At 41.7% G+C, this 22591-nt stretch overlaps 1 protein-coding gene across 1 annotated transcript in view; it reads right to left on the bottom strand.

Annotated features, from left to right (window-relative positions):
- Positions 1-22591, bottom strand: part of CDH18 (cadherin 18) — a 232617-nt gene that overhangs the window by 164766 nt on the left and 45260 nt on the right. The window contains exons 2-3 of the mRNA XM_035126031.2: positions 21642-21832; positions 14555-15047 (exon numbers count right to left, since the gene is read on the bottom strand). Of these exons, the coding sequence (XP_034981922.2) occupies positions 14555-14782 (228 nt within the window). The 5' untranslated portion in view covers positions 14783-15047; positions 21642-21832. The remainder of the gene's footprint in view (positions 1-14554; positions 15048-21641; positions 21833-22591) is intronic.

The following is a 22591-nucleotide window of genomic DNA, read 5'->3' as shown; positions in this document are numbered from 1 at the left end:
CAGATGTTGTTGTTGTTGATCTACCCATGATTTTGAAATAGCCTAGTATAAATGATCCCCATATCACTGTTATTTGTGGGAGTTATTTGAGAGAACACTTACATGAGCTAAAATAATTGTGTGGGAATTCATTCTTCAAAGAAATAGATAAGCCATATGGATCCAGCTTCCTTCTCCCCTCAAAAAATACAACCACCTTTATCCCTCAAATCAATTGTGTGTACGTGTAAGTATGCTATTGTTATTTATATTTCGGGAAATCTATTCTGGAGGTGCTTAAACACATTATTTTTGTAAACAGCTAAGAAACTATTGTAGTTCAGTGGCACGTAAAATGCTTAAATAAAATAAAATAAATAAAATTAGAATTGCCGCTAATTTGGACTGGTTGAGAGGTAATCAAATGCACGTCAATCCAGATAGGTCTGAGGCACCCTTAATGGATGGTTCCCTAGACTGGATAGGTAGGATTCAACTTGATCTGGAGGGGGTCTACTCCCCCTAAAAGAGCAGGTAAACAAATTGGAAAAATTAGGAAGTGAGAGCGTCATATGGACAGATTTGACCATCCTTATTTTATCCTTTATTTTGTCCATCTTCATTTTATGTCAGCCTTTTCCTCCCAATTCCATGCTGCTACTTTTGTTCCAGCCAGGAGCCACGGAGAACTCACCTTCAAAATTCACAGTATGTCTTTTTTCCTTAACAACCATAATGCGACAAAGTTTTAACGTTAGCTTCCTACGCTTTACAGTTGAATTCCCCAGCTCTTAAACTCCCTCTTTTCATATAAGCTCCCTGAATGTTCAACTTGTAACAGAGCATCCATCAAGCTATAATTTGAGAAGTAACATTTATGATCTTTTATTTCCCTTGAAAGATGCCAGCTTCTCCTACCAGACCTCATCAATCCAGAGAACTCTCAATAATAGAAGCCTCTCTAAACACTGAACTGGAGAAGGACTAAGACACACAGAATTGTGGTTAGAACAACTGGACTTGAAGCAGGGATACCGGAGACTAAATACATCCTTAGCCATAAAGCTTTTGATGAGTCACACACACATCTGGCTCCAACAACCTCATTGAGTTGTTGAGAGGGGATACCATGGGATGACTCTCATGTTTTACCACATTGTGTTCCTTAAAAGGAGTGATGGGGTATAAATGTGAAAAAGTAGGTATACAGGGTCCTGTACCCATACTGGGATGACATGAATGCCTACATGCAGAGAAATACGAACATGATTCAATGAAATCCTGATAACCTCCCCTTCCCAAAAGAATCCCAATGCATTTTTTCCAGTGAATCGGGAACAGAATCCTAAGCTTCTCCTCTGTTCCTTCCCTAGGTAATCTGTATGCAGGTGTGAGGGAGAGATGGATAAGCACACGATAGTGGGTCCAGGCCTGTCATTCCCAAGAACTGTTCATATGAATTCCAACTGAGGAAAATAGGGTGCTGATGAGTGCCATTCCAATCTTTCTATGCATAAGTACCGCCTTTGTGCTTTACCTGAAGGAGCATCTCCATCCCCATTGCTCAGTCCAGATGCATGCTTAAATATGTATTTATTGCAAATATGTGTTTATATTTAAATACATATTTTGTCTCAATGTATGCATTTCTAAATGTAAGAAACAAATGGTGTTTATACACTTTAAAAACTCAGACCAAACAAAATTCTCCCTCAGTCCTAAGTCCTAAAGGAGCAGGATAGGAATCTCTCATAAGGTTTTGCCTTGCACTTGCCAAACTGCAATTATGAGAGAAAGCCACAACACTTACATGGGCTTAAATTAGTAATGCAGGTCTATATTGAGGAGCATGTTAGAAAAAGAAATAGATGTCTCAGGAGACTTGGGTCCATCAGAAATGCAAGATAATAGAAGCGGCTTTGGAAGCCATGTGGTGCTTGCATAAAATTCTCTTTTTAACTTCTGTTTTAGCATCCTGAAATAATACAATAATTTCTGAAAGACATTCCCATCTTTCTTAAGCAACTATTTTTTTTATTTTTTTTACTGGATAGACTTGCTGCCAATTACTGTCAGCAACTCCAAGGCTTCATCCAGAAGCCTGTAATATGAAACTAATGGTAAAAGGTAAAGGACCCCTGTCCAGTCAAAGGTGACTATGGGGTTGTGGCACTCAACTCGCTTTATAGGCCGAGGGAGCCGGCGTTTGTCCACACACAGCTTTCCAGGTCATGTGGCCAGCATGACTAAACCATGATGGAAACCAGAGCGCACGGAAACGCCGTTTACCTTCTCTCCGGAGCGGTACCTATTTATATACTTTCACCAGCATGCTTTCGAACTGCTAGGTTGGCAGGAGTTGGGACAGAGCAACGGGAGTCATGGGGATTTGAACTGCCAACCTTCTGATCGGCAAGCCCAAGAGGCTCAGGGTTTAGACCACAGCACCACCCATGTCCCTCTATCTAATATGTCACCATAAATTGCCTGTACTCAATGCAGAAGGGGACAATGATTTGTTATACTGGTTCCTGAAATATGAAGCAATATGAACCTTCTGGATTGGCCAGGCCAGCAATAAAGTCTAGGAGTCGGCCTTTTTATTTTTCCTGGTTAACAGAGGGATGCCTTTTTTTCTTTTTTCTTCTACTTGTTCCATGTCATGCAATAATAATAATAATAATAATAATAATAATAATAATAATAATAATTTATTTATTTATTTATACCCTGCCCATCTGGCTGGGTTTCCGCAGCTATTCTGGGCGGCTTCCAACAGAAATATTAAAACACACTAATTTCTTAAAGATTAAAAGCTTCCCTAAACAGAAGACATCTGGTGGGAGGGCGTTCCACAGGGTGGGTGCCACTACCGAGAAGGCCCTCTGCCTGGTTCCCTGCAACTTGGCTTCTCGCAGCGAGGGAACCGCCAGAAGGCCCTCGGCACTGGACCTCAGTGTCCGGGCAGAGTGATGGACTCAAGGATCATGAACTGGAAACACTTAATGTTTAGATTTGGGTACTGTTGCTTATGCACAGCCTAACCCTCACAGCATTCATGCTCATATGCTTTCAGTTTAAACTACATTTTTACCTGCTTAGATCAGGGGTTGACAAAATAGTTTAGGAGGTCTGGGGTAATTTCTGGGTCACCTGTAGTAGATCTGGGGGGTGGGGTTGCTGAATCCCAATATTTTTACAAGCACATGCAAAATTGTAGATAACAAATACAGATATCTATGCCATGGCTGGCCTTGTGCTAATCACTCATGAGCCTCTGCATTTCTCTCATCTAAATACAGATAGGTATTGGTTGCCATTGACCAAGTACAGTCCTGCCAACCAGTTTTTGAGTTTTGTGTTCACATCCCTGATTTGTAGTAATTCAGATGATTCTTACTCATATCTGCAGGCTTTTCCAATGCATGGCTTAAAGGATGCAGCAGATAATTGTCTCCGCCCACTGAGACACCATTTTGCTCCTGGATGTGGTTGCTGGACCTTGGAGAAGGGATGGAGAGATCAGCCCAAGTTCATCCCATTTCAATTTCACTTGCACTCATTTCATCCCATTTTATGTGTTTTTTTTTAAAAAAAAGAGGGCATAAAAGGCTCAAATTTAAATTGTATGCATTATTATATGCATCGCTGTACATATTTGTGTGCATTCCCTCAATATGCTTTCCCATAAGGTACACATTTTTACTGTAGAAGACATATTATTGTGCATACTTTTTGCACACTGAAACTACATTGCAAAATCTGGAGAACTGCACAAGCTGATTCAGAGTTGCATTCCTGACTGCAAGCAAGTCTGGGATGCTCTACCAGATGGGTAATAGATGTATTCAGTTGTGCACTTGTGGTAGGCGTTGGAATAATCACTTTCTGCAACTATTTTTGCATTTAGTACATTAACCTTGTTCTAACCACTTTAAAATACATCTGTAGGGAAGTTTTCTTTCGCTCCAGGAAGAAAATTTCCTACAGCTCTTGGAAGTATATTTAACAAAGAATGTCTGCAATCAATCATGGTCCAGAACCTAGTCACATGCCTGGATTCTCTCTCTCAGGCATATATATCCACAGAAAACTACAGCATGAGAATTACTATGAAACAACAATTATTAGCACATCATTCCAAAAGCAATTGAACCTGTTTCTGTTTCCAATTTCCACTTAAACAATATTTAAAGAAACAGGTAGAAAAAGTGAATCTTGTAGCAGAGGTATGAAGGGCGCAAAAAGAAAAGAAAAGAAAATTATAATAGAACAAATATAAATCTGTATATAGGAGAGGTTGGAAGTCTCAAGTGGTGGAGGGGGTGGTGGGGGGTGGGGTGTAGCTTTTCAGATTCTTGTAAATTTCTAGGGTGTCCTTGTTTATTATATATATGTTCTAACTTTCTGTTTTATTTTGGAAAATGAGAATATCCTATATTTTAAAATTCTTTTTTCAATTTTTTTGTTCAAATTGTTAGATATTTATGTATATATGATTTGGATTTAATTTTTATTTACACCTATTTTTGTTTGTGTATGTTTTCTGCACAAGATTTTGTTTATGTTGTGTTCATTTTTTTATTATTGTGTATGTTTAAAAAAATAAATGAAGTCTTTTTTTAATTTTTTTAAAAGAACCTGTCGCAGTTAAAGGTCTAGAATGTAATATTACATTATTTCCAAACACCTTTGATTTTAATGTATTATAAAATAGTTTATTTGCCACAACACTACAAAACATGCATGCCATCCACTGCTTCCAAGAAAATCATCTCACTCTTTATAATGCAGCCCAGATGGCACACCAACAGAATAGATGAGTTAAAGGCATTTTTGACTTTCTTCTCCGCCCCCCCCCCCTGCAAAAAGCATCCAAAAAGGAAATAACATTGTACTCGTTCACTTCTTACCAAACCTCCTTCACTCCCTCCTAAAATTCATGTCCATGACTTGGGCACTACATCTTCCCTCTCCCTAACATTATGCCCACCCAAAAGACAGGCTGCAGCTGAAAAAAAGGAACATAATTTAATTTAAGAGGTGATGTGAATCCACTGCTAGCTAAGGCTGTATTTTCATTTCCCCACTTTTAAAGAAGGTTGACCTTTACAGATATGATGCGATAACAGCTTTCCATTACATTTAGCATGATTTAGATAAGAGGTCACTTTGCTGTCATGCCCAATCATCTAAACCATAATTTAGTATGAAATGCATGGACAATAAGGAGGGAGGTGAGGAAAGCTAACGTCAAGTGATAAAACGAATGTAGGTAATAAAGCTTCAAAAATCTGACAATGGGTTATGTAGAGAGTGGTGGAATCATAAGGTCTCATGCTTAAAATGTTAAAGGTAAATGTGAGGTGAGACATTTCTGATGTATTTCATCAGTACGGCTGCTTTTACAAGCATGGACATTAACACTACAGTCCCTGCATTGTAGAAAATCAGGTGTGTCATCATACAGTTGAACCTCACTCCCTGCACAATGTTGGGGAGAAAAATTCTAACCTGCCTTTCTACTGCCACACTACTTTTCTACATGCAGGGTTTTTGTGTGCGTTGGGGTCGCATTCAGACAGATGGGCCACAAAATCCAGTGACTCAAAAATACAGGGATAATTTTAACTACACAATGAGCTGTTTGTTTATAATGATATTATTATTATTATTATTATTATTATTATTATTATTATTATTATTACCCCGTCCATCTGGCTGGGTTTCCCCAGGCACTCTGGGCGGCTTTCAACAGTGCATCAAAAACAGAATAAAACTTCAAACATTAAAAACTTCCCTAAACAGGGCTGCCTTCAGATGTCTTCTAAAAGTCAGGTAGCTGTTTATTTCCTTGACATATGAAGGGAGGGCGTTCCACAGGGTGGGCGCCACTACCGAGAAGGCCCTCTGCCTGCATCCTTGTAACTTCGCTTCTTGCAGTGAGGGAACCACCAGAAGGCCCTCGGCACTGGACCTCAGTGTCCGGGCAGAACAATGGGGGTGGAGACGCTCCTTCAGGTATGCTGGGCTGAGGCCATTTAGGGCTTTAAAGGTCAACACCAACACTTTGAACTGTGCCCGGAAGCGTACTGAGAGCCAATGTTTAGACCTGTCCTTGACAAGTAAGCTAATGCTAGAGTCCGTTTTGCTTTTTCCAAGTTCTTATGAGGTTCAGAGACATGGTCTGAAGGCAGTTTTGTTTAAACTTAGAAGGTCTGGATCTAGTCAGTGCCAGATGAGAGATTACCCAAGAACTCATGTGCCCCATCAGGGAAGGAAAGACAAATATGTATGTAATAAATTAAATACATCCCTACCTGCCTCTCAACTATATAATCATACACCTGGGAAGTTAATTAGCTTAACTTATTTATTTACATCATTTGTTAGTTGCCCTTCATCCCAAGATCTTGGTGGGGGGTAGAAGCAAAATTCAGCAAAATATGGCATCCATACATAAGACCGTAAAACACAACAAAGGAAAACTGCAGCAATGACTAAGCATCTCAAAATCCTGGCTAAAAAGCTATGGTTTGAGCTTGACACATGAATGCCATTAAAGTAGGTGTCAGATGAATTTCAGGGGCAGGAAGTTCAAAAGGGTAGGAGAGGCCTGCCTGCATGCCACAACATAATGTGTCGCTCCTAGTGGCAGAGCACTAGTCCCTAGATGTTCTACCAGGGAGGCCCTCTGTAGAATCCTGCAATTAGAATTAATCCACCTGGAAGTGACATTTCATCAGGCCTTCCCTGTGATGGAGCTCCCTGCCTTGTCATGCACCTACTTGCATGTATGCAGCCAAATCTCATGCTTCTACAACAGGCATAGGCAAACTCGGGCCCCCAGATGTTTTGGGACTACAACTCCCATCATCCCTAGCTAACAGGACCACTGGTCAGGGATGATGGGAATTGTAGTCTCAAAACATCTGGAGGGCCAAGTTTGCCCATGCCTCTTCTACAACTATCAGATCAATTTTTGACAACTATGAGGTTCCTGATTCAAGTCCTGACAAACGTAATAGCAAAAACCATAATATTAAGGAGAACAGTCAAAATCGTGCCCATTTGCTAACAGAAAACTAAATTTGCTGGCAGAAAACATTTGTATTATGACAGTGCACACACCATGCACACCATTTAAACCAGAGAGTTGTTTAAACCATCAACTTGATGCTTCATCTAACCCCACATTAACATTATATACTTCTCCTTGCCATTCCTGCCTACCTTTTCAACAACCACTTTGTCCATTAAGCAGTTATTGTGACCTTCTACATTATTGCACTATGACACTGAAAAGCAATTAGGTTGAGTCAAGCACTGAAGATGTTTGGTTACATTTATTAAGCAATTAGCAGTTTGGAGTGGCTCTGTTGCATTGTCAACTAGCAGTGAATACCCCAACTGTGACTGTTACAAGGAGTGAGCCTTGCAATAAGCGCTTGGAATAATACTGCCCAAGTAATAAACTGGAATGGCCACATTAGAGCTGGACAAATTAGTCCATTAATATATGTCCTGCTCTATATTTGCCAGCACTTTTCATGGCCCTAAGAAATAGTTGTTTACCAGCCTCAAACTGTAGCCGAGAGAATAGCATACCGACATAACCTTGCTTGTTGCAATATTGCAGCAATTGTCAACAAGAATAAAGACAGGGTGCTTTTTTATGTTGCTTAAAGCACTCAAACCTTATTTTAAGTGAAACATTCTTTCTTCTTCAGCTGACCATTTTACGGAAGTATCAGGTGTGCTTCTTTGCCCTTCCTGTCTTACTAGTGGTTGTTTCTTAAAGGGTAAATAAAAGTGATTTCTCAATCTACAACTGAAGAGGAACACGGCTGGAGCAAAAATAATCTCACAGCCTTTTCCTTCTGAGTTACTTTTAGTTGTCACACTGCTATGAAATCTAGGATACCATATACATTTGCTTATACCAGCTTTGAAATACTAGAAAACCCTTTACTACTTAGAGTAGGCCTCTTCAAACTGTGAACTATCACACCCAAACCAGGGAATGTATGCTAGCTCACCATGTTTAAGAAAAGCCCCCAGGAGGGCATGGGGGAAAGGGAGATATCAAGTCCTTTGCAGACTTCCAAGATGGCTGGCAAGTGTGAGCAGACTGATGGGTCACAAGCTAGACAAGCTCGTATGACGGAACAGCAACACATATTCCGATACGAATTTTCCTGGCTATGAAGATAATGAACAGCACCCAGGCTGGAGCCTAAAGGGGTCATACTTATTCCCTATCCATGTGTAGTCCTCTTTCTGTTCCTTAAAAAATCTAATTCAGTAGCTCTTCTGCAGCACTCAAGGGGAGTGATTGTTAAGTATAATCGTTCAATTGACACTGAAATGGAAAATGTTTGTACGTATATTGCTGAAAAAGTTTAAAATCGGAAAATTCCATTGAAGCACACTGAAGCTCTCTAAGCTTCTGAGTTGATAATTAACTGTTGGTGTTCTCTGCTAGCACTCATGTGAGTGTTTAACCTTGGATCATGTGATTAAGGTATTCAATTGCAAATCTCAATTTTTAAATGGAGTTGCCTTTGCCTTTTGTTCCCAGTGAGATAAAGATGCGATAATGAGCCTCTCCAGGAGCTGTACTGTATAGCCTTAGACTGGATGCAGGCTAATGCAAGCTATGGTCTGATCATAATTATGTTATTTATTTAAGAAGAAAATAACTGCTTAGATAAGTGTACACTTTATGGAATTATTTAGATGTATCATTGATTGTTTCTGTACCTGGTTTGAAGAAGTTCTGGTTAGTAAAGCTTTGAATCACAATTATGTGTCTGGACAATTTTTATTCCAAAAGAGTGAGCTTTTATTCATTCAGTTGTGTCATGCTGCATAATATTGACATCTGCAATAGTGATGGTGCACAAAGATAGCCTAGGACAACCTGTGGTGGTCTACAACTCTTACAGTGATCCCTGCAAGCATGTCTTTAGAAGTGCAAATTCATAACATCAGCCATAATTCAACTGGATAAATACTAACATAGTTTTCACTATTTCCCCACTTCGAACAAATCCACCAGACATTGGAGTAGGAGTGCAAATGAGGTGTGAAAGTGTTATCCACTCCGGATATAAGTATTATTGGCTTCAGGTTTTGTTGCCCATCTTGGCAGGGCTGATCTTTGAGAGAGACATCAACCAATGTAAAATGTGGTGGTGGGGACAGGGACTTGCAGGGATGTCCATAAGTTAAATGGCTGCTGCAGTTTAGAGCATTTTTCATACATGACACCAAAAGTTGAGCATCACCTGTTCTGCTTGTATCATGTGTGAATGCTGTCAATGTGGGAGAGGATTCCAAATGAAAAAAATGTACATTGGCTGCAGTCGTTTGGGCAGGGGGGGGGCAAGCCACCCTTCCAACAGGGGTGTGGCTGTTGCATACTGGGACAACACAGAGTGGGACATGGTGGCAGTGAGAGCACTTTGGCAGAAGCACCAGTTTGGCTATGTTGGTGTGCCCATGTAGTCTTGACCTCATCAACACCCTGCCTCCACACCAGTCTAAGGACCAGCAGTAATGTCCAGATGCCCACTCCTGAGCCCATGTTAAATGTCATTTCCCCCCTGCCCTGATAATTTGCTATCAAGAATCTAGTTAAACAGAATGTGAAATGCATTACTATCTGGCATTCAGAAAGAAATATACAGTGGTACCTCGGGTTACAGATGGGTTACAGATGCTTCAGGTTACAGACTCCACTAACCCAGAAATAGTACCTCAGGTTAAGAACTTTGCTTCAGGATGAAAACAGAAATTGCATGGAGGCAGTGTAGCAGCAGCAGGAGGAGGCCCCATTAGCTAAAGTGGTACCTCAGGTTAAGAACAGTTTAAAAACAGACCTCCAGAACAAAGTAAGTTCTTAACCTGAGGTACCACTGTATATGTATCGTTATTTATAGATGAACACACACCTGTTTATTTGTTTAACTCAGTTACATCTTTGTGATGAGGGTAAATCAAGGTCATCTAAAAAGCTATTTATTTACTATTGTGCACTGCTATTTTTATTATCATTTCTGAATGCAACTGATGTGGTGGAAAATATCACTCACAAAACAAGGTACTTCAAGTTGACGTCTCCCTATGTGCAGAAGCACCTTAGCTGTCAAGATGCTTTTCTTCTACTGCTCTGTGCTTCCTACTTATCTATAGCTTATATCTTTCTCATTTATCCTTATCTGTATCTCAGTCCATAGACTGCATTATCTTTTTCATCTGCCACATGCATTTCAGAGCTCAGGTCCAAATAAAACCAGTTCATCACATATATGCTGCCTGCATTAAATACTTTGCAAGTGACATGCCAAACAAAATCATAAACCCAATACAACTGAGGGACTCACAACATTGTGAATTTTTGTTTCAACCCAACAACAAAACCACATTAGGAAGCATTGACCTTATGGGCTGGCAGTCAGCTACTACAAGACAGCTATGATTTAAGCAGAAAGTATACATCTGAAGAGTCACAAAACAAAACATATTTTTTCTATTTGCTGATTTTTTATATCTGCTTTTGACATTTTCGTCATTTATGCATGAATGTGCAGTAGCTTTCGTCCAATGTTTCAACACTGAGTTTTACCTAAAGCAAAATCTTAGTATGAATATCAAAGCTCCTGCTCAAGCCAAGTGTCCAAGGAATTTAAGGGAAGCAAAAGGCATTTAGATAAGGATAGCCAAATAACATCAATGCAGGTTTCTTGATCATGCTGTGCTGCAGGTATCACCTGACTCTCAGCAGCACTGAGGGTGTCCAGCTCTGAGTCAGGAGCTAGTGAAGAAACTGTTTATAAAAGTTGTCAGCATGGGAGCCAAGTTGCCACTGAATTTCACTCAAAGTGAAATTTCAAGGTGAATGCAAAAGTTCCTGCTTGGCAGACATCTGGGGATTTTCAAAAGAAGCAGTCTAGCCATTTGAATTTTCAAAGGAAGCAAAAAGATTCTAGCAGTAGATATAGATATATGGATCTGATGGACAGTGATACAACAGGAAGCCTCCAATTGTAAGAATGCACATTTCCCCTCTGCAAATATTGCCACCCCCAAATTAGAGGGATAGATTAGATAGATAGATAGATAGATAGATAGATAGATAGATAGATAGATAGATAGATAGATGATAGATAGATAGATGATAGAAAGACAGACAGACAGACAGACCTTAACTTTTCCATATTTAATTGAAAACTGGAGTATAACCAGAACATCATAAGTGCATCCTCAAACAGACAAACACTCACCACACTGCCAAAAACGAATCAATTTTGCTCAAACCTGTACAGCACAGCTTATTGCAGAAGTTGCTATTGAGAGAAGAATGGCAAGCATTTTGCTTCCTGCTCTGCCATTTACCCTAAAGGAAATGGAGGTTTAGCTGATATGGTCCACAGAGAAAGAATTGGAACCAGGTGAGATGCAAGAGAGGCCAAGATAAATAGAAAGAATGACTGCAGAACGGTAAGATACCAGTTGCACATGAACCACAGGGGGGGGGGGGAGAGATGAACAATTGCCAGTATTTCTCCGAAAACAAACAGAAAGCATCACAAGTCGATCATGTTAAGTATGTGAAGTCCTGATGGAACACATGGCATTATGAGAAATAGATTGGTCTTGAGCTCTGCCAGACTAGAGCACATGTTCCAGGAACAGCAGCTGAGATGGCTTAATTACAGAGCTGGGTATTAGATGGTGGCACTGTAATCACCACCATAAACTGGGAAAGAGGCTATTTTCAGTGTGAAAATATCAGAATGCTGTGCTTTCTGCCTTCTGTCCATCATTACACACATGATATATATAAGCCACGTGCAAAACCTTCACTGAGAAGATTAAAGCATTTTGTATGGTTAAAATCAATCCTCCTTACTGTCTGGTTTAAAATGAAAATATGCTATAATACCTGCTATGCAAAAACGTTCAGATACATTTAATAGACATGACTGATATCCTCTTAAGGCCATCGAGGCTAACAAATGTTGATGAATATGTTTTTTAAAAAACAAATCCAGATTATTATTGCACTTCTTTCAGGATATATTGTCTTCACGATCCGCACCCAGACTTAGAGCAGCATATTACTTCACATTTTTAAGGTCACTCTAACCATGACCTGGGAGCTTCAGATTGCACTAGGGCTGGGCGATATTTGGTTTTCAACATCATGGTATATCACCACCTAAACATCACAATATTATATCATATCACAATGTCTGAAATAAGGATGGAGCTATGTAGAAGCATTGGTTGGTTTCACGATTTTTCCCACAGTGTGATTTTTGCATAACACACACACACACACACACACACACACACACACACACACACACACACACACACACCATGATTCACAATATATTGCTAGGTCAAAAATTATGAAATAAATATCATGATATGGATTTCAGTGAAAGGAAAATACATATTTTGTTCTCCTAGGCCATTCAACTCCTCTCTAGTGTCCTTCACCAACCTGGTGCCCACCATAGCCATTATAGGCCAAAACATCTGGGTTGGCAAAGGCTGCTTTAAAATCATTGATACTATTTTGTTTTGGCTTCTGCAAAATAAACAGCAATTTGGCTGGTTTTAGCTTTTGTAACTGTAACTATGAGCTTCATTGGATGGTTTCCTGGAATTTGATTTGTGGCTGTCTCAGGTCCCTTCCAGACAACCTGTTTACTGAACATTCCTCCTGACTTGTTTACAGGGAGGTAGCAGCTATTACATCAAGCCAAAAGTTCCATTTCCCCATCAGTTTCCTTACCACAAAATGTTCTGTTTTGGTGAGAAGTTGAGTTTGTTGCACAAGAGCTCCATATCAGCATTAATTGTGCAAACTGTATTTGTCAGTATGGGACTGAATCCCACCTGGTAAGTCTAGAACAGGCATCCCCAAACTGCGGCCCTCCAGATGTTTTGGCCTACAACTCCCATGATCCCTAGCTAACAGGACCACTGGTCAGGGAAGATGGGAATTGTAGTTCAAAACATCTGGAGGGCTGAAGTTTGGGGATGCCTGGTCTAGAAGCACTCTCTGTCGGATTTTACGGCCAGGTTTTATTGTTTGGTAATTGCTGGGGTTGGTTTTCTTGATTTATGATTTTCTTGAATTATGTGGTATGTTTTAGCATTGTCCACTTTACTGTTCATGTCACCTAGACAATATTTCTTATTAGACTACTCATAATATAAAAAGGTAAAGGGACCCCTGACCATTAGGTCCAGTCGTGACCGACTCTGGGCTTGCAGCACTCATCTCGTGTTATTGGCCGAGGGAGTCGGCGTACAGCTTCTGGGTCATGTGGCCAGCATGACTAAGCGGTACCTATTTATCTACTTGCACCTTGACGTGCTTTCGAACTGCTAGGTTGGCAGGAGCAGGGACCGAGCAATGGGAGCTCACCCCATCGCAGGGATTCAAACCGCCAACCTTCTGATCGGCAAGCCCTAGGCTCTGTGGTTTAACCCACAGCGCCACCTGCGTCCCTCATAATATAGAATATATTTATTAGTTTGTTTATTATTGGGGTTTAGATTGAAGTTGCAGTGAGGGGCAAAATTTGCATCTCCTCCTCCCCACCCACCACTGTCCTACTTTTTCAGAGAAAGAAAGGCAGTGATCCCACACCACATCTAATTTGGCTATATAAAGAAGCTCTGTCGAAGACAAGTTGGTTTGCACTGTAATCCTTGGGGGCGGGCTGATTGCTACTGCTTCACAGAGGGGATTGGGTTTCTCTCCCCTGATTTTGCATCCTTTTTTTTGGGGGGGGGGGTGCTCTGTCCCCATGTGAACTACCAGAATTACTTCACTCCATTTGCTTGCATTGGATTGGGGTGAAAATATTGTGGAACCTCCTTTTCTAAATAGTCAGATTTTGTGTACTCTGGAAAGGAAATCCAAGGGTCAAAGGTTCGTATCCAAATAAGACTCAGATCTTCCAAACTCCCCAAGTCTGAGCCTGAACTAAGCTTGGATGAACTTTCCCACCATGCCTAGTGGAAACCCAATCTGATGGTAGGTAGCTGTGTTGGTCTGCCGTAGTCAAAACAAAATTTAAAAAACCCTTCCAGTAGCACCTTAGAGACCAACTAAGTTTGTCATTGGTATGAGCTTTTGTGTGCATGCACACTTCTTCAGATACACTGAAAAAGAAGTCACCAGACTCTTATATATAGTCAGAGGGTGGGGAAGGGTATTACTCAGAAGGGTGGTGGGAATGGGTGATTGACTGATAGGTGTGGAAACCCGTTGATGACTGTTAACGACTGCAATTGGTCTTACAGGAAACATACATGTGTGTATAGAGGAGATGTGAGCTTTTTAAGAAAAATGTTATATATTTGCTATTATGTTTTATAGATTTCATACATGTTATGAATGTTCCTAACAAATTGGATATTAGTTTAATAAACAGTTGTTTCTTGTTGTTCTGATAACAGTGTGCCCCAACTGTTTGAGGGCCGACAGAGTGTTACGTTGTTGGCTGCACGTACAACATTTGCAAAAATAAAAGATGCTCATTACCTTTCCAACATACTGAGGATCTGGTCCAAAGTGCTCTTCTAAAACAAAGAACTGGTTCCAAACCCATCCACGTTTGGGACGATGGTGAACTTCCGTTTCCCCCTCTATATGTTTGGTTTGGTTTCTGGTCACCTTGATGGAGCCATGATGTGCAGTTCCACAACACCTCTGCACAAAACAGAGACAAACTAGGACTGGGCAGATACAAGATGTGCTCGTAATTCTCATTGTAGGATCGCTTTCCAGTTCAAGGTGTTTCTTCCCCTTTCACCTCTTTTGCCTTCCCGCTATAATCCGTTAGTAGGCTCCCATGGAGGAAGGAAATAACTGATTTAACAAAACAGTCCGGAAAGTTTCTTTTAGCCTGTCCATGGTTCAGCTCCTCATTGGTCAGAGACTGAGTTCATTTACATCATGAAAAGCAAAGTGAGGAAGAGGCTGGGGTTTAACCTGTGATCTTCACAATTGACTGTTGGAGCCACACATTTTATACCTAATGGGGGGAAAAGGAGAAAGAGAGAGAGGGGAGAGAAAACACTTTAACACATCACTAAGAACAGTAATTTCAGATTTTTGACCTGCAGTAATGATTTACTTATTACTACATTAACAGGTTCTGCCAAGAGAATGCCCTAAAGCAACCAGCATTCTTTTTAACCTTTTATAGAAACTGTGTGTGTTTATGCATCTTAAAATTAGTGTTGTGTTTCAATAGGTGCAGATGGCAAGAGTGGACTAGCACAATATCTTGCAAGTGTGTGCAGCTTTGATACAGGAAATTTATTTTATGTTTTATTTATGAAGATTTATAACCCATCCAGAGCCCTGCAGCTCTGGCCAGCTAATACTATTTCCTTATCTCGTGCATTCTTCACGAACCTTGTCAAGTAGGCTGCTTTCTAATCACGCTCCCATGAGTGCAGTTCATGCCATTCCATCTCAAGAGAGATTAGTAGTACTAGGAAAAGTGCAGAGACACTCAGAACAAATACCCTGGGATGTATCACACTTTCCACATTAGCACAATATGGCTGAGGTCTATAAAATCATGCTTGGCTAATCACAAGCACTTGTGAACACCTTGTTATTTGAGTGATCTTGTATTGCTGGGCCTCTGAATTGATTAGCACTCCTCGCCCTTGCCACCAGGAGATGACTCCTTAGCCATCTCACAGTCCTATGTCACACACACACACAAATAGTTCTGCTAGTTCTGCTGACAATCATACTTGTCAGGGCACATGGGGAGAGAGAGAGAGAGACTCTGAGATCCTGGGACACAAATTTCCTGCATTGGAATGTTTTGAGTAATGATACACAGAGAACACATGCAGAGCACTGTTTCTTTTTCATGAAGCATCTGGGGGAGGGGAGGGCAGGCTTTCTGGGTAGGAGTCATACCTGCCAAGTCTCTCACGGAGAAATCTGGGATCGGCAGTTGCACAACACCGAAAGTTGCGTAGACGCAACTTTTGGTGTCGCTTTGCCCATCTATGGGCACCAAAAATGGCTGGCGCTAGCGCCGGAAGTCGCGTCTACGCATGTCCGGAAGTGCGTAGACGCAACTTCTGGCGCCGGCGCCGGCCATTTTCAGTGCCCATCGATGGGCAAAGCGACACCGGAAGTTGCGTCTCCGCACTTCCTGACATGCATAGATGCGACTTCCGGCGCCGGTGCTGGCCATTTTCTGGTGCCCATAGATGGGCAAAGCGGCACCAGAAAAATGGCCACCGACAGGAGCCAAAATAAGGGACATTAACGGGAGAGGAGCTGAAACCGGAGACGGCTGGAAAACTGTAAGGAAAAACAGGAGTTTCCCGGGAAATACAGGGTACTTGGGAGCTATGGTAGGAGTTGGTCTTAGCAGCTGTAAGACTGCGCTACCGCTCCTTACTGCAATACAACAGCAAAATGATTATTACATGCACACACATGCACAAACATACACAGAGAATTCAATCAAATATATATATTAGAAAGGAAAAGAAGAAAACAGCCACCACACTGTGTGGAAGCCATTTTGTAATTCTGAGAACTGTATTTGCTAGAACTTCAACCACAACAATGCCATGAATCTGTACTAATCAAAAGCTCCTGTGAGAAATCAGGGAGGGTGAGGGATTGGCAACTGCTGTTGAAAACAACTCAATGGTGATAAGAGGAGGTGGTAGCTTTTTTGGGGGGGGTATGACACCACCCACCCCTGCAGACACCAAACACACTGTATGCCTGCCTGCCTGCCCCCCCGTTCTCTCTCTTTCTCTGATGGCAGGTTACTGAGTACTTCTAGGAAACAGGTATTTCTGAGAGAAGATTTTGGAAGTGTTTTTTGTGTGCATGTTTGTGTGTGTGTGTGTTTGGCAGGAGAAGAAAGATGCCAAAATTCTGGAGAGAGACATGAGAGATGGGAACGAAAGAGCACAATAATGTTGTGTTCCTGCAAACACACACCTACAGATGCCTTAAAATCTAGCAAAAGCAGCTGCTTCAGGAAACAGGTTGTCATGCGCAGGCCTCCTACACCCATGGGTGCCATTATCTTATGGTAATCACACCTCTGCCCTTCGTCATGCATTGTTTAACAATCTAATGTGACAAAAGAAGGGGAATGGTATTATATACTCAATGCCTGCTGGAACAAAGTTTGAAGAAACTCATCTTTCCAGGGTACTTCCTGGTCAGGTACTTGAAAATGAGTAAGGCAAGTCACAGGAATATGCAGGCCTCAAAGTGCCCCGGTTCCAGCACGGCTTATGAATTTTTCTCTCTTGTTCTGTACACATGCTTCAAAAGGAAGATTCCCATTGGAACAAGAGGCACTCATGCAGTGTTTGTGCCACATCCAAGTACAGTTCCATCAGGCAGCAACAGGGCAGAGAGCAAACACCAGCTCAATCCTTTTCTGCTAGCTGCTAATTAAGGAGCAAATCACCCCCGGAGATGCACAGATTTTTCCAATACAAAACAAGTCACAACATAATGTTGGCACAAGAGCTTCCGCCAAAAGGAAAGAGGAAAAAAATAATTATCTGGATCTACATCTGTATATATTTGCTTGTGCCACTTCACACACAACAACCATCCCTCTGACAACTGCCCCACAAAAAAAAAAGCTATTCTTTCCACATAATTAGTCTTATAGGATTGATCCTGCTAAGACTCGACCAGGACTTCACAAGTCTGTGGCTCACTGCTGCATCTGGGGGGGGGGGAGGCTTAAACTAAAGATGAAGCTAGCAATATTGATTGCCTGTGATCTGCTTTCCAGGGAACACAAATACTGTATTAACCTAGATCACTTAATCATTTGAAACCAGTATTATATCTGAGGCGAGAAGAGCAAGGGCTCAGTCACATCTCCCTATCCTTTTTCCAATAAATATTCAACATATTATTATCAATAATAAAACCAGCAGCACTCAAAGGCTACGAATGGGAGTTATTTCAATCACTGCACGGGTGAGAAGATCTTAAATAATTCAGCTGTTCTACTTTCCTTTTCCTTTTGCACAACCAACACAAAATTACTTCTCCTTAAGCCAAGAACAAATAGAATATGAACACTTGATATTAACTTCTACAAAATGCCATGGAAGAGACACCATTCAGTTCCAGTTCTTTTGGACAAACAAGACTTAATAGATAAACTAAATCTTCTTCATTCATGTGACGGATCACAAATTACACAGAGGCAACATTGGAGCTAAGTAACCTGGAGACAGAAAAGCAGTTCAGTAGACCCTGGCAAGTTTTCCAGAGGAAGCAGGCCAAAGTCAGTAGTGATGTGTTAGCAACTCCTCGTGTCACATGATTTTGCTGGGCTGAAAAGCTGCAGTGTGCCCTCTGACCATCTAGATCAGGCATCCCCAAACTTCAGCCCTCCAGATGTTTTGGACTACAATTCCCACCATCCCTGACCACTGGTCTTGTTAGCTAGGGATCATGGGAGTTGTAGGCCAAAACATCTGGAGGGCCACAGTTTGGGGATGCCTGATCTAGATGGTGGTGCTTCTGCGGAGCTCTACTACCAACAAACTGCTCTAGTGATGCAGGAAGAAGTGGACCTGGGCCTCACTCTCACAGTCCCCAATCTGTGGTCTGCAGCACCAGTCATGGCTTCCCTGATAACAACCATAGTTATATGATGCATGAGTTTCCAAGCACATGTTTTCCCCACTCACACTTGATATCATTAGGCATGAAACCTAACCATGCTGTGCAGCAAGAAGACAGAAAAATAATAATTGTTGTACATCTCTATTACAATCGATAAAAATGTATATAGAAATTCACATAGACAGTAGACCTAGGGCAACTTGTACTCCGGTTACTCCACATGCCTTTGGACCTAAGTCCTTTTCAGACAACCAACACAGTTTGACTGAATGCTTGAGGGATCCTGATAACATTGGCAAGCTTAGCAACATACTTTGTATGCACATTACGTCTGATATCACAATCTATTGAATGTGCTGAAATATGAGGTGGGCATAGCTGCCAAGTTTTCCCTTTTCTCGCGAGGAAGCCTATTCAGCATAAGGGAAATTCCCTTTAAAAAAGGGATAACTTGGCAGCTATGGAGGTGGGGCCCACCTGCCACCACAATCCTGAGTCTGCCCAGTGCACATTTATTGCCAGACACCTCATACAAGCAGGTACACCGACAGAACATATGCCAGAGAGAAACACACTACGAGCAAAATGTTAGGGTCCCAAGGACTTGGATTGATATCACTCACCAGTTGTCCCACTCAGCACTGCCTTCTACGCTGTCCCAGCCTGAAGACACTACTTTCCCATCATTGTCAGTCTGTGAGGATGACACTCCTGTACTTCTCTTACTCCACACCTAGACAAGACCACGCAACTGCAGAATCAGTTTTGGACCCTTTAAAGCAGGTTTGGGGAACTTTGGGCCCTCCATAAATTGCTGAACTACAACTCCCATCATCCCTGGCCATTGGCCGTGGTTGCTGTGGCTAATGCGAGTTGTAATTCAGCAACATCTAGAGGTGCAGTAGTTCCCCACCCCTGCTTTAAAGTTTGCATGCAGCTCTCTCAAAGTGGTGGAGTTGCTAGAAGGGAATGCCCTGCCATGCTACTTAACCCTTCTGAAAACTGATGGCTCGGTCCTTTCACACATCAGCCGGCAGGAATCACTGGGAGCTATCCATGGTTCTGATATGCCTTGCCTTGTGCTGAGCCACACTTGGACTTGTAATTGCTACCAAATCATCTGCAGGTGCCAAACCTCAATAGAATAAGGTACAAAGACATGCAACAGTATTTGGGGAAACCACTTCCAGAAGAGGCCTGGGAATGTGGAAGCACAGGATGGGGGGGGGGCGGGGAATGTGTAACCCTTTCCTCACTCGTTTCCCCCCTGCTTCAAATCACCCCTTTGTACCCACAAAGTTTCAGATTTGTTTCTCTCGTCCACCTTTCCATCCATGAACAGATTCAAATGACTAAGCTCAATTATCACCTATGTGGTGCATTCGAATACCATCATACCAGTAAAGCTTTTGTCTGATTGTTCTGGGTTATGGACAGATCACATTTTTATAACACTTTGAGGATACTCTCTTTCCCTCCTTCCTTTGTGTTTACTTCACTGTGTGCTGAAATTGGTCTGGTTGCAAAATGGAGCAATTTGGCAGCTGCATTACCACTATGCGGGTGTAATATGTGAATAGGTGAACAGACAGGTGAATAAACACAATCTTAGAAGTATTGTACAATGAAACAAATGCTATAATACGCATGCTTGGCTGATAGTTCAAGGGCTGGCTGTTCTGCTTCTCTCTGCAATTTTAGGCTGAGTATTGAGGTTCCTGCCTGAGAGGGATTTTCTGCACCTACCAATATTATAGTGGCATGGTCGCTGGGGGTTTTCCGGATTTGGGGGTGGGACATGCATATATACAAAATCATTGGTATTCGGTTAGTATTGCAGAATAGTGCACTCAAAAAGCTGTTTTTCTTCTTCTATTGAAAAAAAATCTGACTTTGATTTGCAAGTTCAGTTCAGAAGATATGTGGCTGATAGAGATTGTGGCATTGAGTTAAAGTACTGCCATGAGCTGCAGACAAAAGTTTATGACAATAACCAGGTTTGCCCTAGCTCAGGCAAACACATAGCTCCTTTTCTAATCTCCTACATTCCCACAAGATTAGAATTCCACAATGCTAGGCATTGGGGGGGGGGAGCTGAGAAAGGGGTATCCGTGCTTGCAAGCTCTTAATTCTATCATATATTAATGGGTACAGGAGCACAAAAAATATATATAAAAGGAGTATGACTACAGTCAGTGGACCGGCACAACCAGTCATTACTTAATTCGTTCCGGAGGTCTGTTCTTAACCTGAAACTGTTCTTAACCTGAGGTACCACTTTAGCTAATGGGCCTCCCGCTGCCGCCGCACAATTTCTGTTCTCACCCTGAGGTAAAGTTCTTAACCTGAGGTACTACTTCTGGGTTAGCGGAGTCTGTAACCTGAAGCGTCTGTAATCCGAGGTACCACTGTATGAGTATGTGCACATAAGAGAGGGCAAAAGGGGAAAGCAAACACAATGTATACAAAGGAAGGTCATTCTTGCACTAAAAGATAACCCAGAAACAAAAGAAAACACAGTTCCAGTCACAATTTTAAGGTAGCATTCTTCATTGGTGGGAGAGACCACCTATAGTACTTTATGAACAAAACCTCTCAACTGCATTGTGGCAGGTTTGTGTGTTTGCCTTGCTCATCTCAAAAGGAAGATGCTACAGGACTTTCAGTTCCCACATCTGCATGCTTCCCATTGGCAAGAGGACATACACCCCCCCTGCTCCCCCAGTATGTAATTAGCCAGTTGCCCATTGGGGGAGAGTGGCAACATTTTTCTGCCTACGCTATACTGCTGATCTGATGGACATGGATATATCTAATTGTTCTTTTTGCCACAACCTGTGGGTGCACGAGGGCATGAGCTCAGTAAGCAGCCAACACTCTCTGACCTCCCCAAAACTTTATGCAAGCAAATCAGGATGAAAGCTAAACAAACAGGTCATCTGGAAGTGACTCCCATCTGCATTGGACTCACCGTGTTTGGGTGTCAGCATGAAGAACAAGCTTACACTGAATACCTTTGCTTCACTCCACATGTAACCGACATTCCATTAGGCAAATCCGAACCCAAACGTTCCTTCTCAACTCCACGTTTTGATCTTTCACCGGTTGCTCCTTTTCCTTGTTCACTAAGATACTTCTTGTGAATGGGCATCTGTGACCCTGCTAGAAAGAAGAAGAAAAGTATTATATAGACAACTGTCTCTTTGAGGAAGGTCTCGAGAATCCATTTATGACATTTCTTTCCTCTTTTTATGGAACAGTCTACATGTAGGATTTCTGTTGTTCCTTGACAATTATTTCTTGAATGAGGTCTCTCCATGTTTATGCTGCTTGATCAATTTTATTGCATATATTCTGCCTCTGATGGAGCACAGCAGTTCAAACTACTTACGATTTCTAACTCTACCATTGATAATACCTGTGATTTTTGCAATTGTGTGTGTATGTGTCCATGATGGGTTGTTTTTTTTCCTGTGCAAGAAAGAACATACGCTACCACTGAGCCAACTTTTCCTTTTTTTAATCTCCTGGGAACCCTTGCAAAATGAGTTCCATATCTCCTGGATTGCTGCAGGTTGGAATTAAAATAAATAATTAAATAAGTTGATGGAGGGGTACAGGGAGGGAGGGATAAAGTTCTTCTTGTGCTGCTGAAACTCATTAGAGTATACTGGATCCTGCTTAGAGAAGCAGTGAGACTCTAATGAATTCCCAGGGACCCAACTCTACCATCGTGATGCAAGCTAAATGAAGCTTTGCAACCAGGAAAGCACAAAGGCCAAGATGAACTGTAAATCAGCTGGGGTTTCAGAGGGCTTTAGAGCTCACCTGTTTGGTCAGACACCAGCAAGACACTTCCAAGGTCCACATCACATACAGTCATACAGTGTCAACTGGCTGGTTTGCCTGACTTTCTTCAGC

Source organism: Zootoca vivipara, chromosome 8 (assembly GCF_963506605.1).
Source record: "Zootoca vivipara chromosome 8, rZooViv1.1, whole genome shotgun sequence".
Taxonomy (NCBI): Eukaryota; Metazoa; Chordata; class Lepidosauria; order Squamata; family Lacertidae; genus Zootoca; species Zootoca vivipara.
Note: the sequence above shows the minus strand (reverse complement) of the source record. Positions and strands in the feature narration are given on the sequence as shown.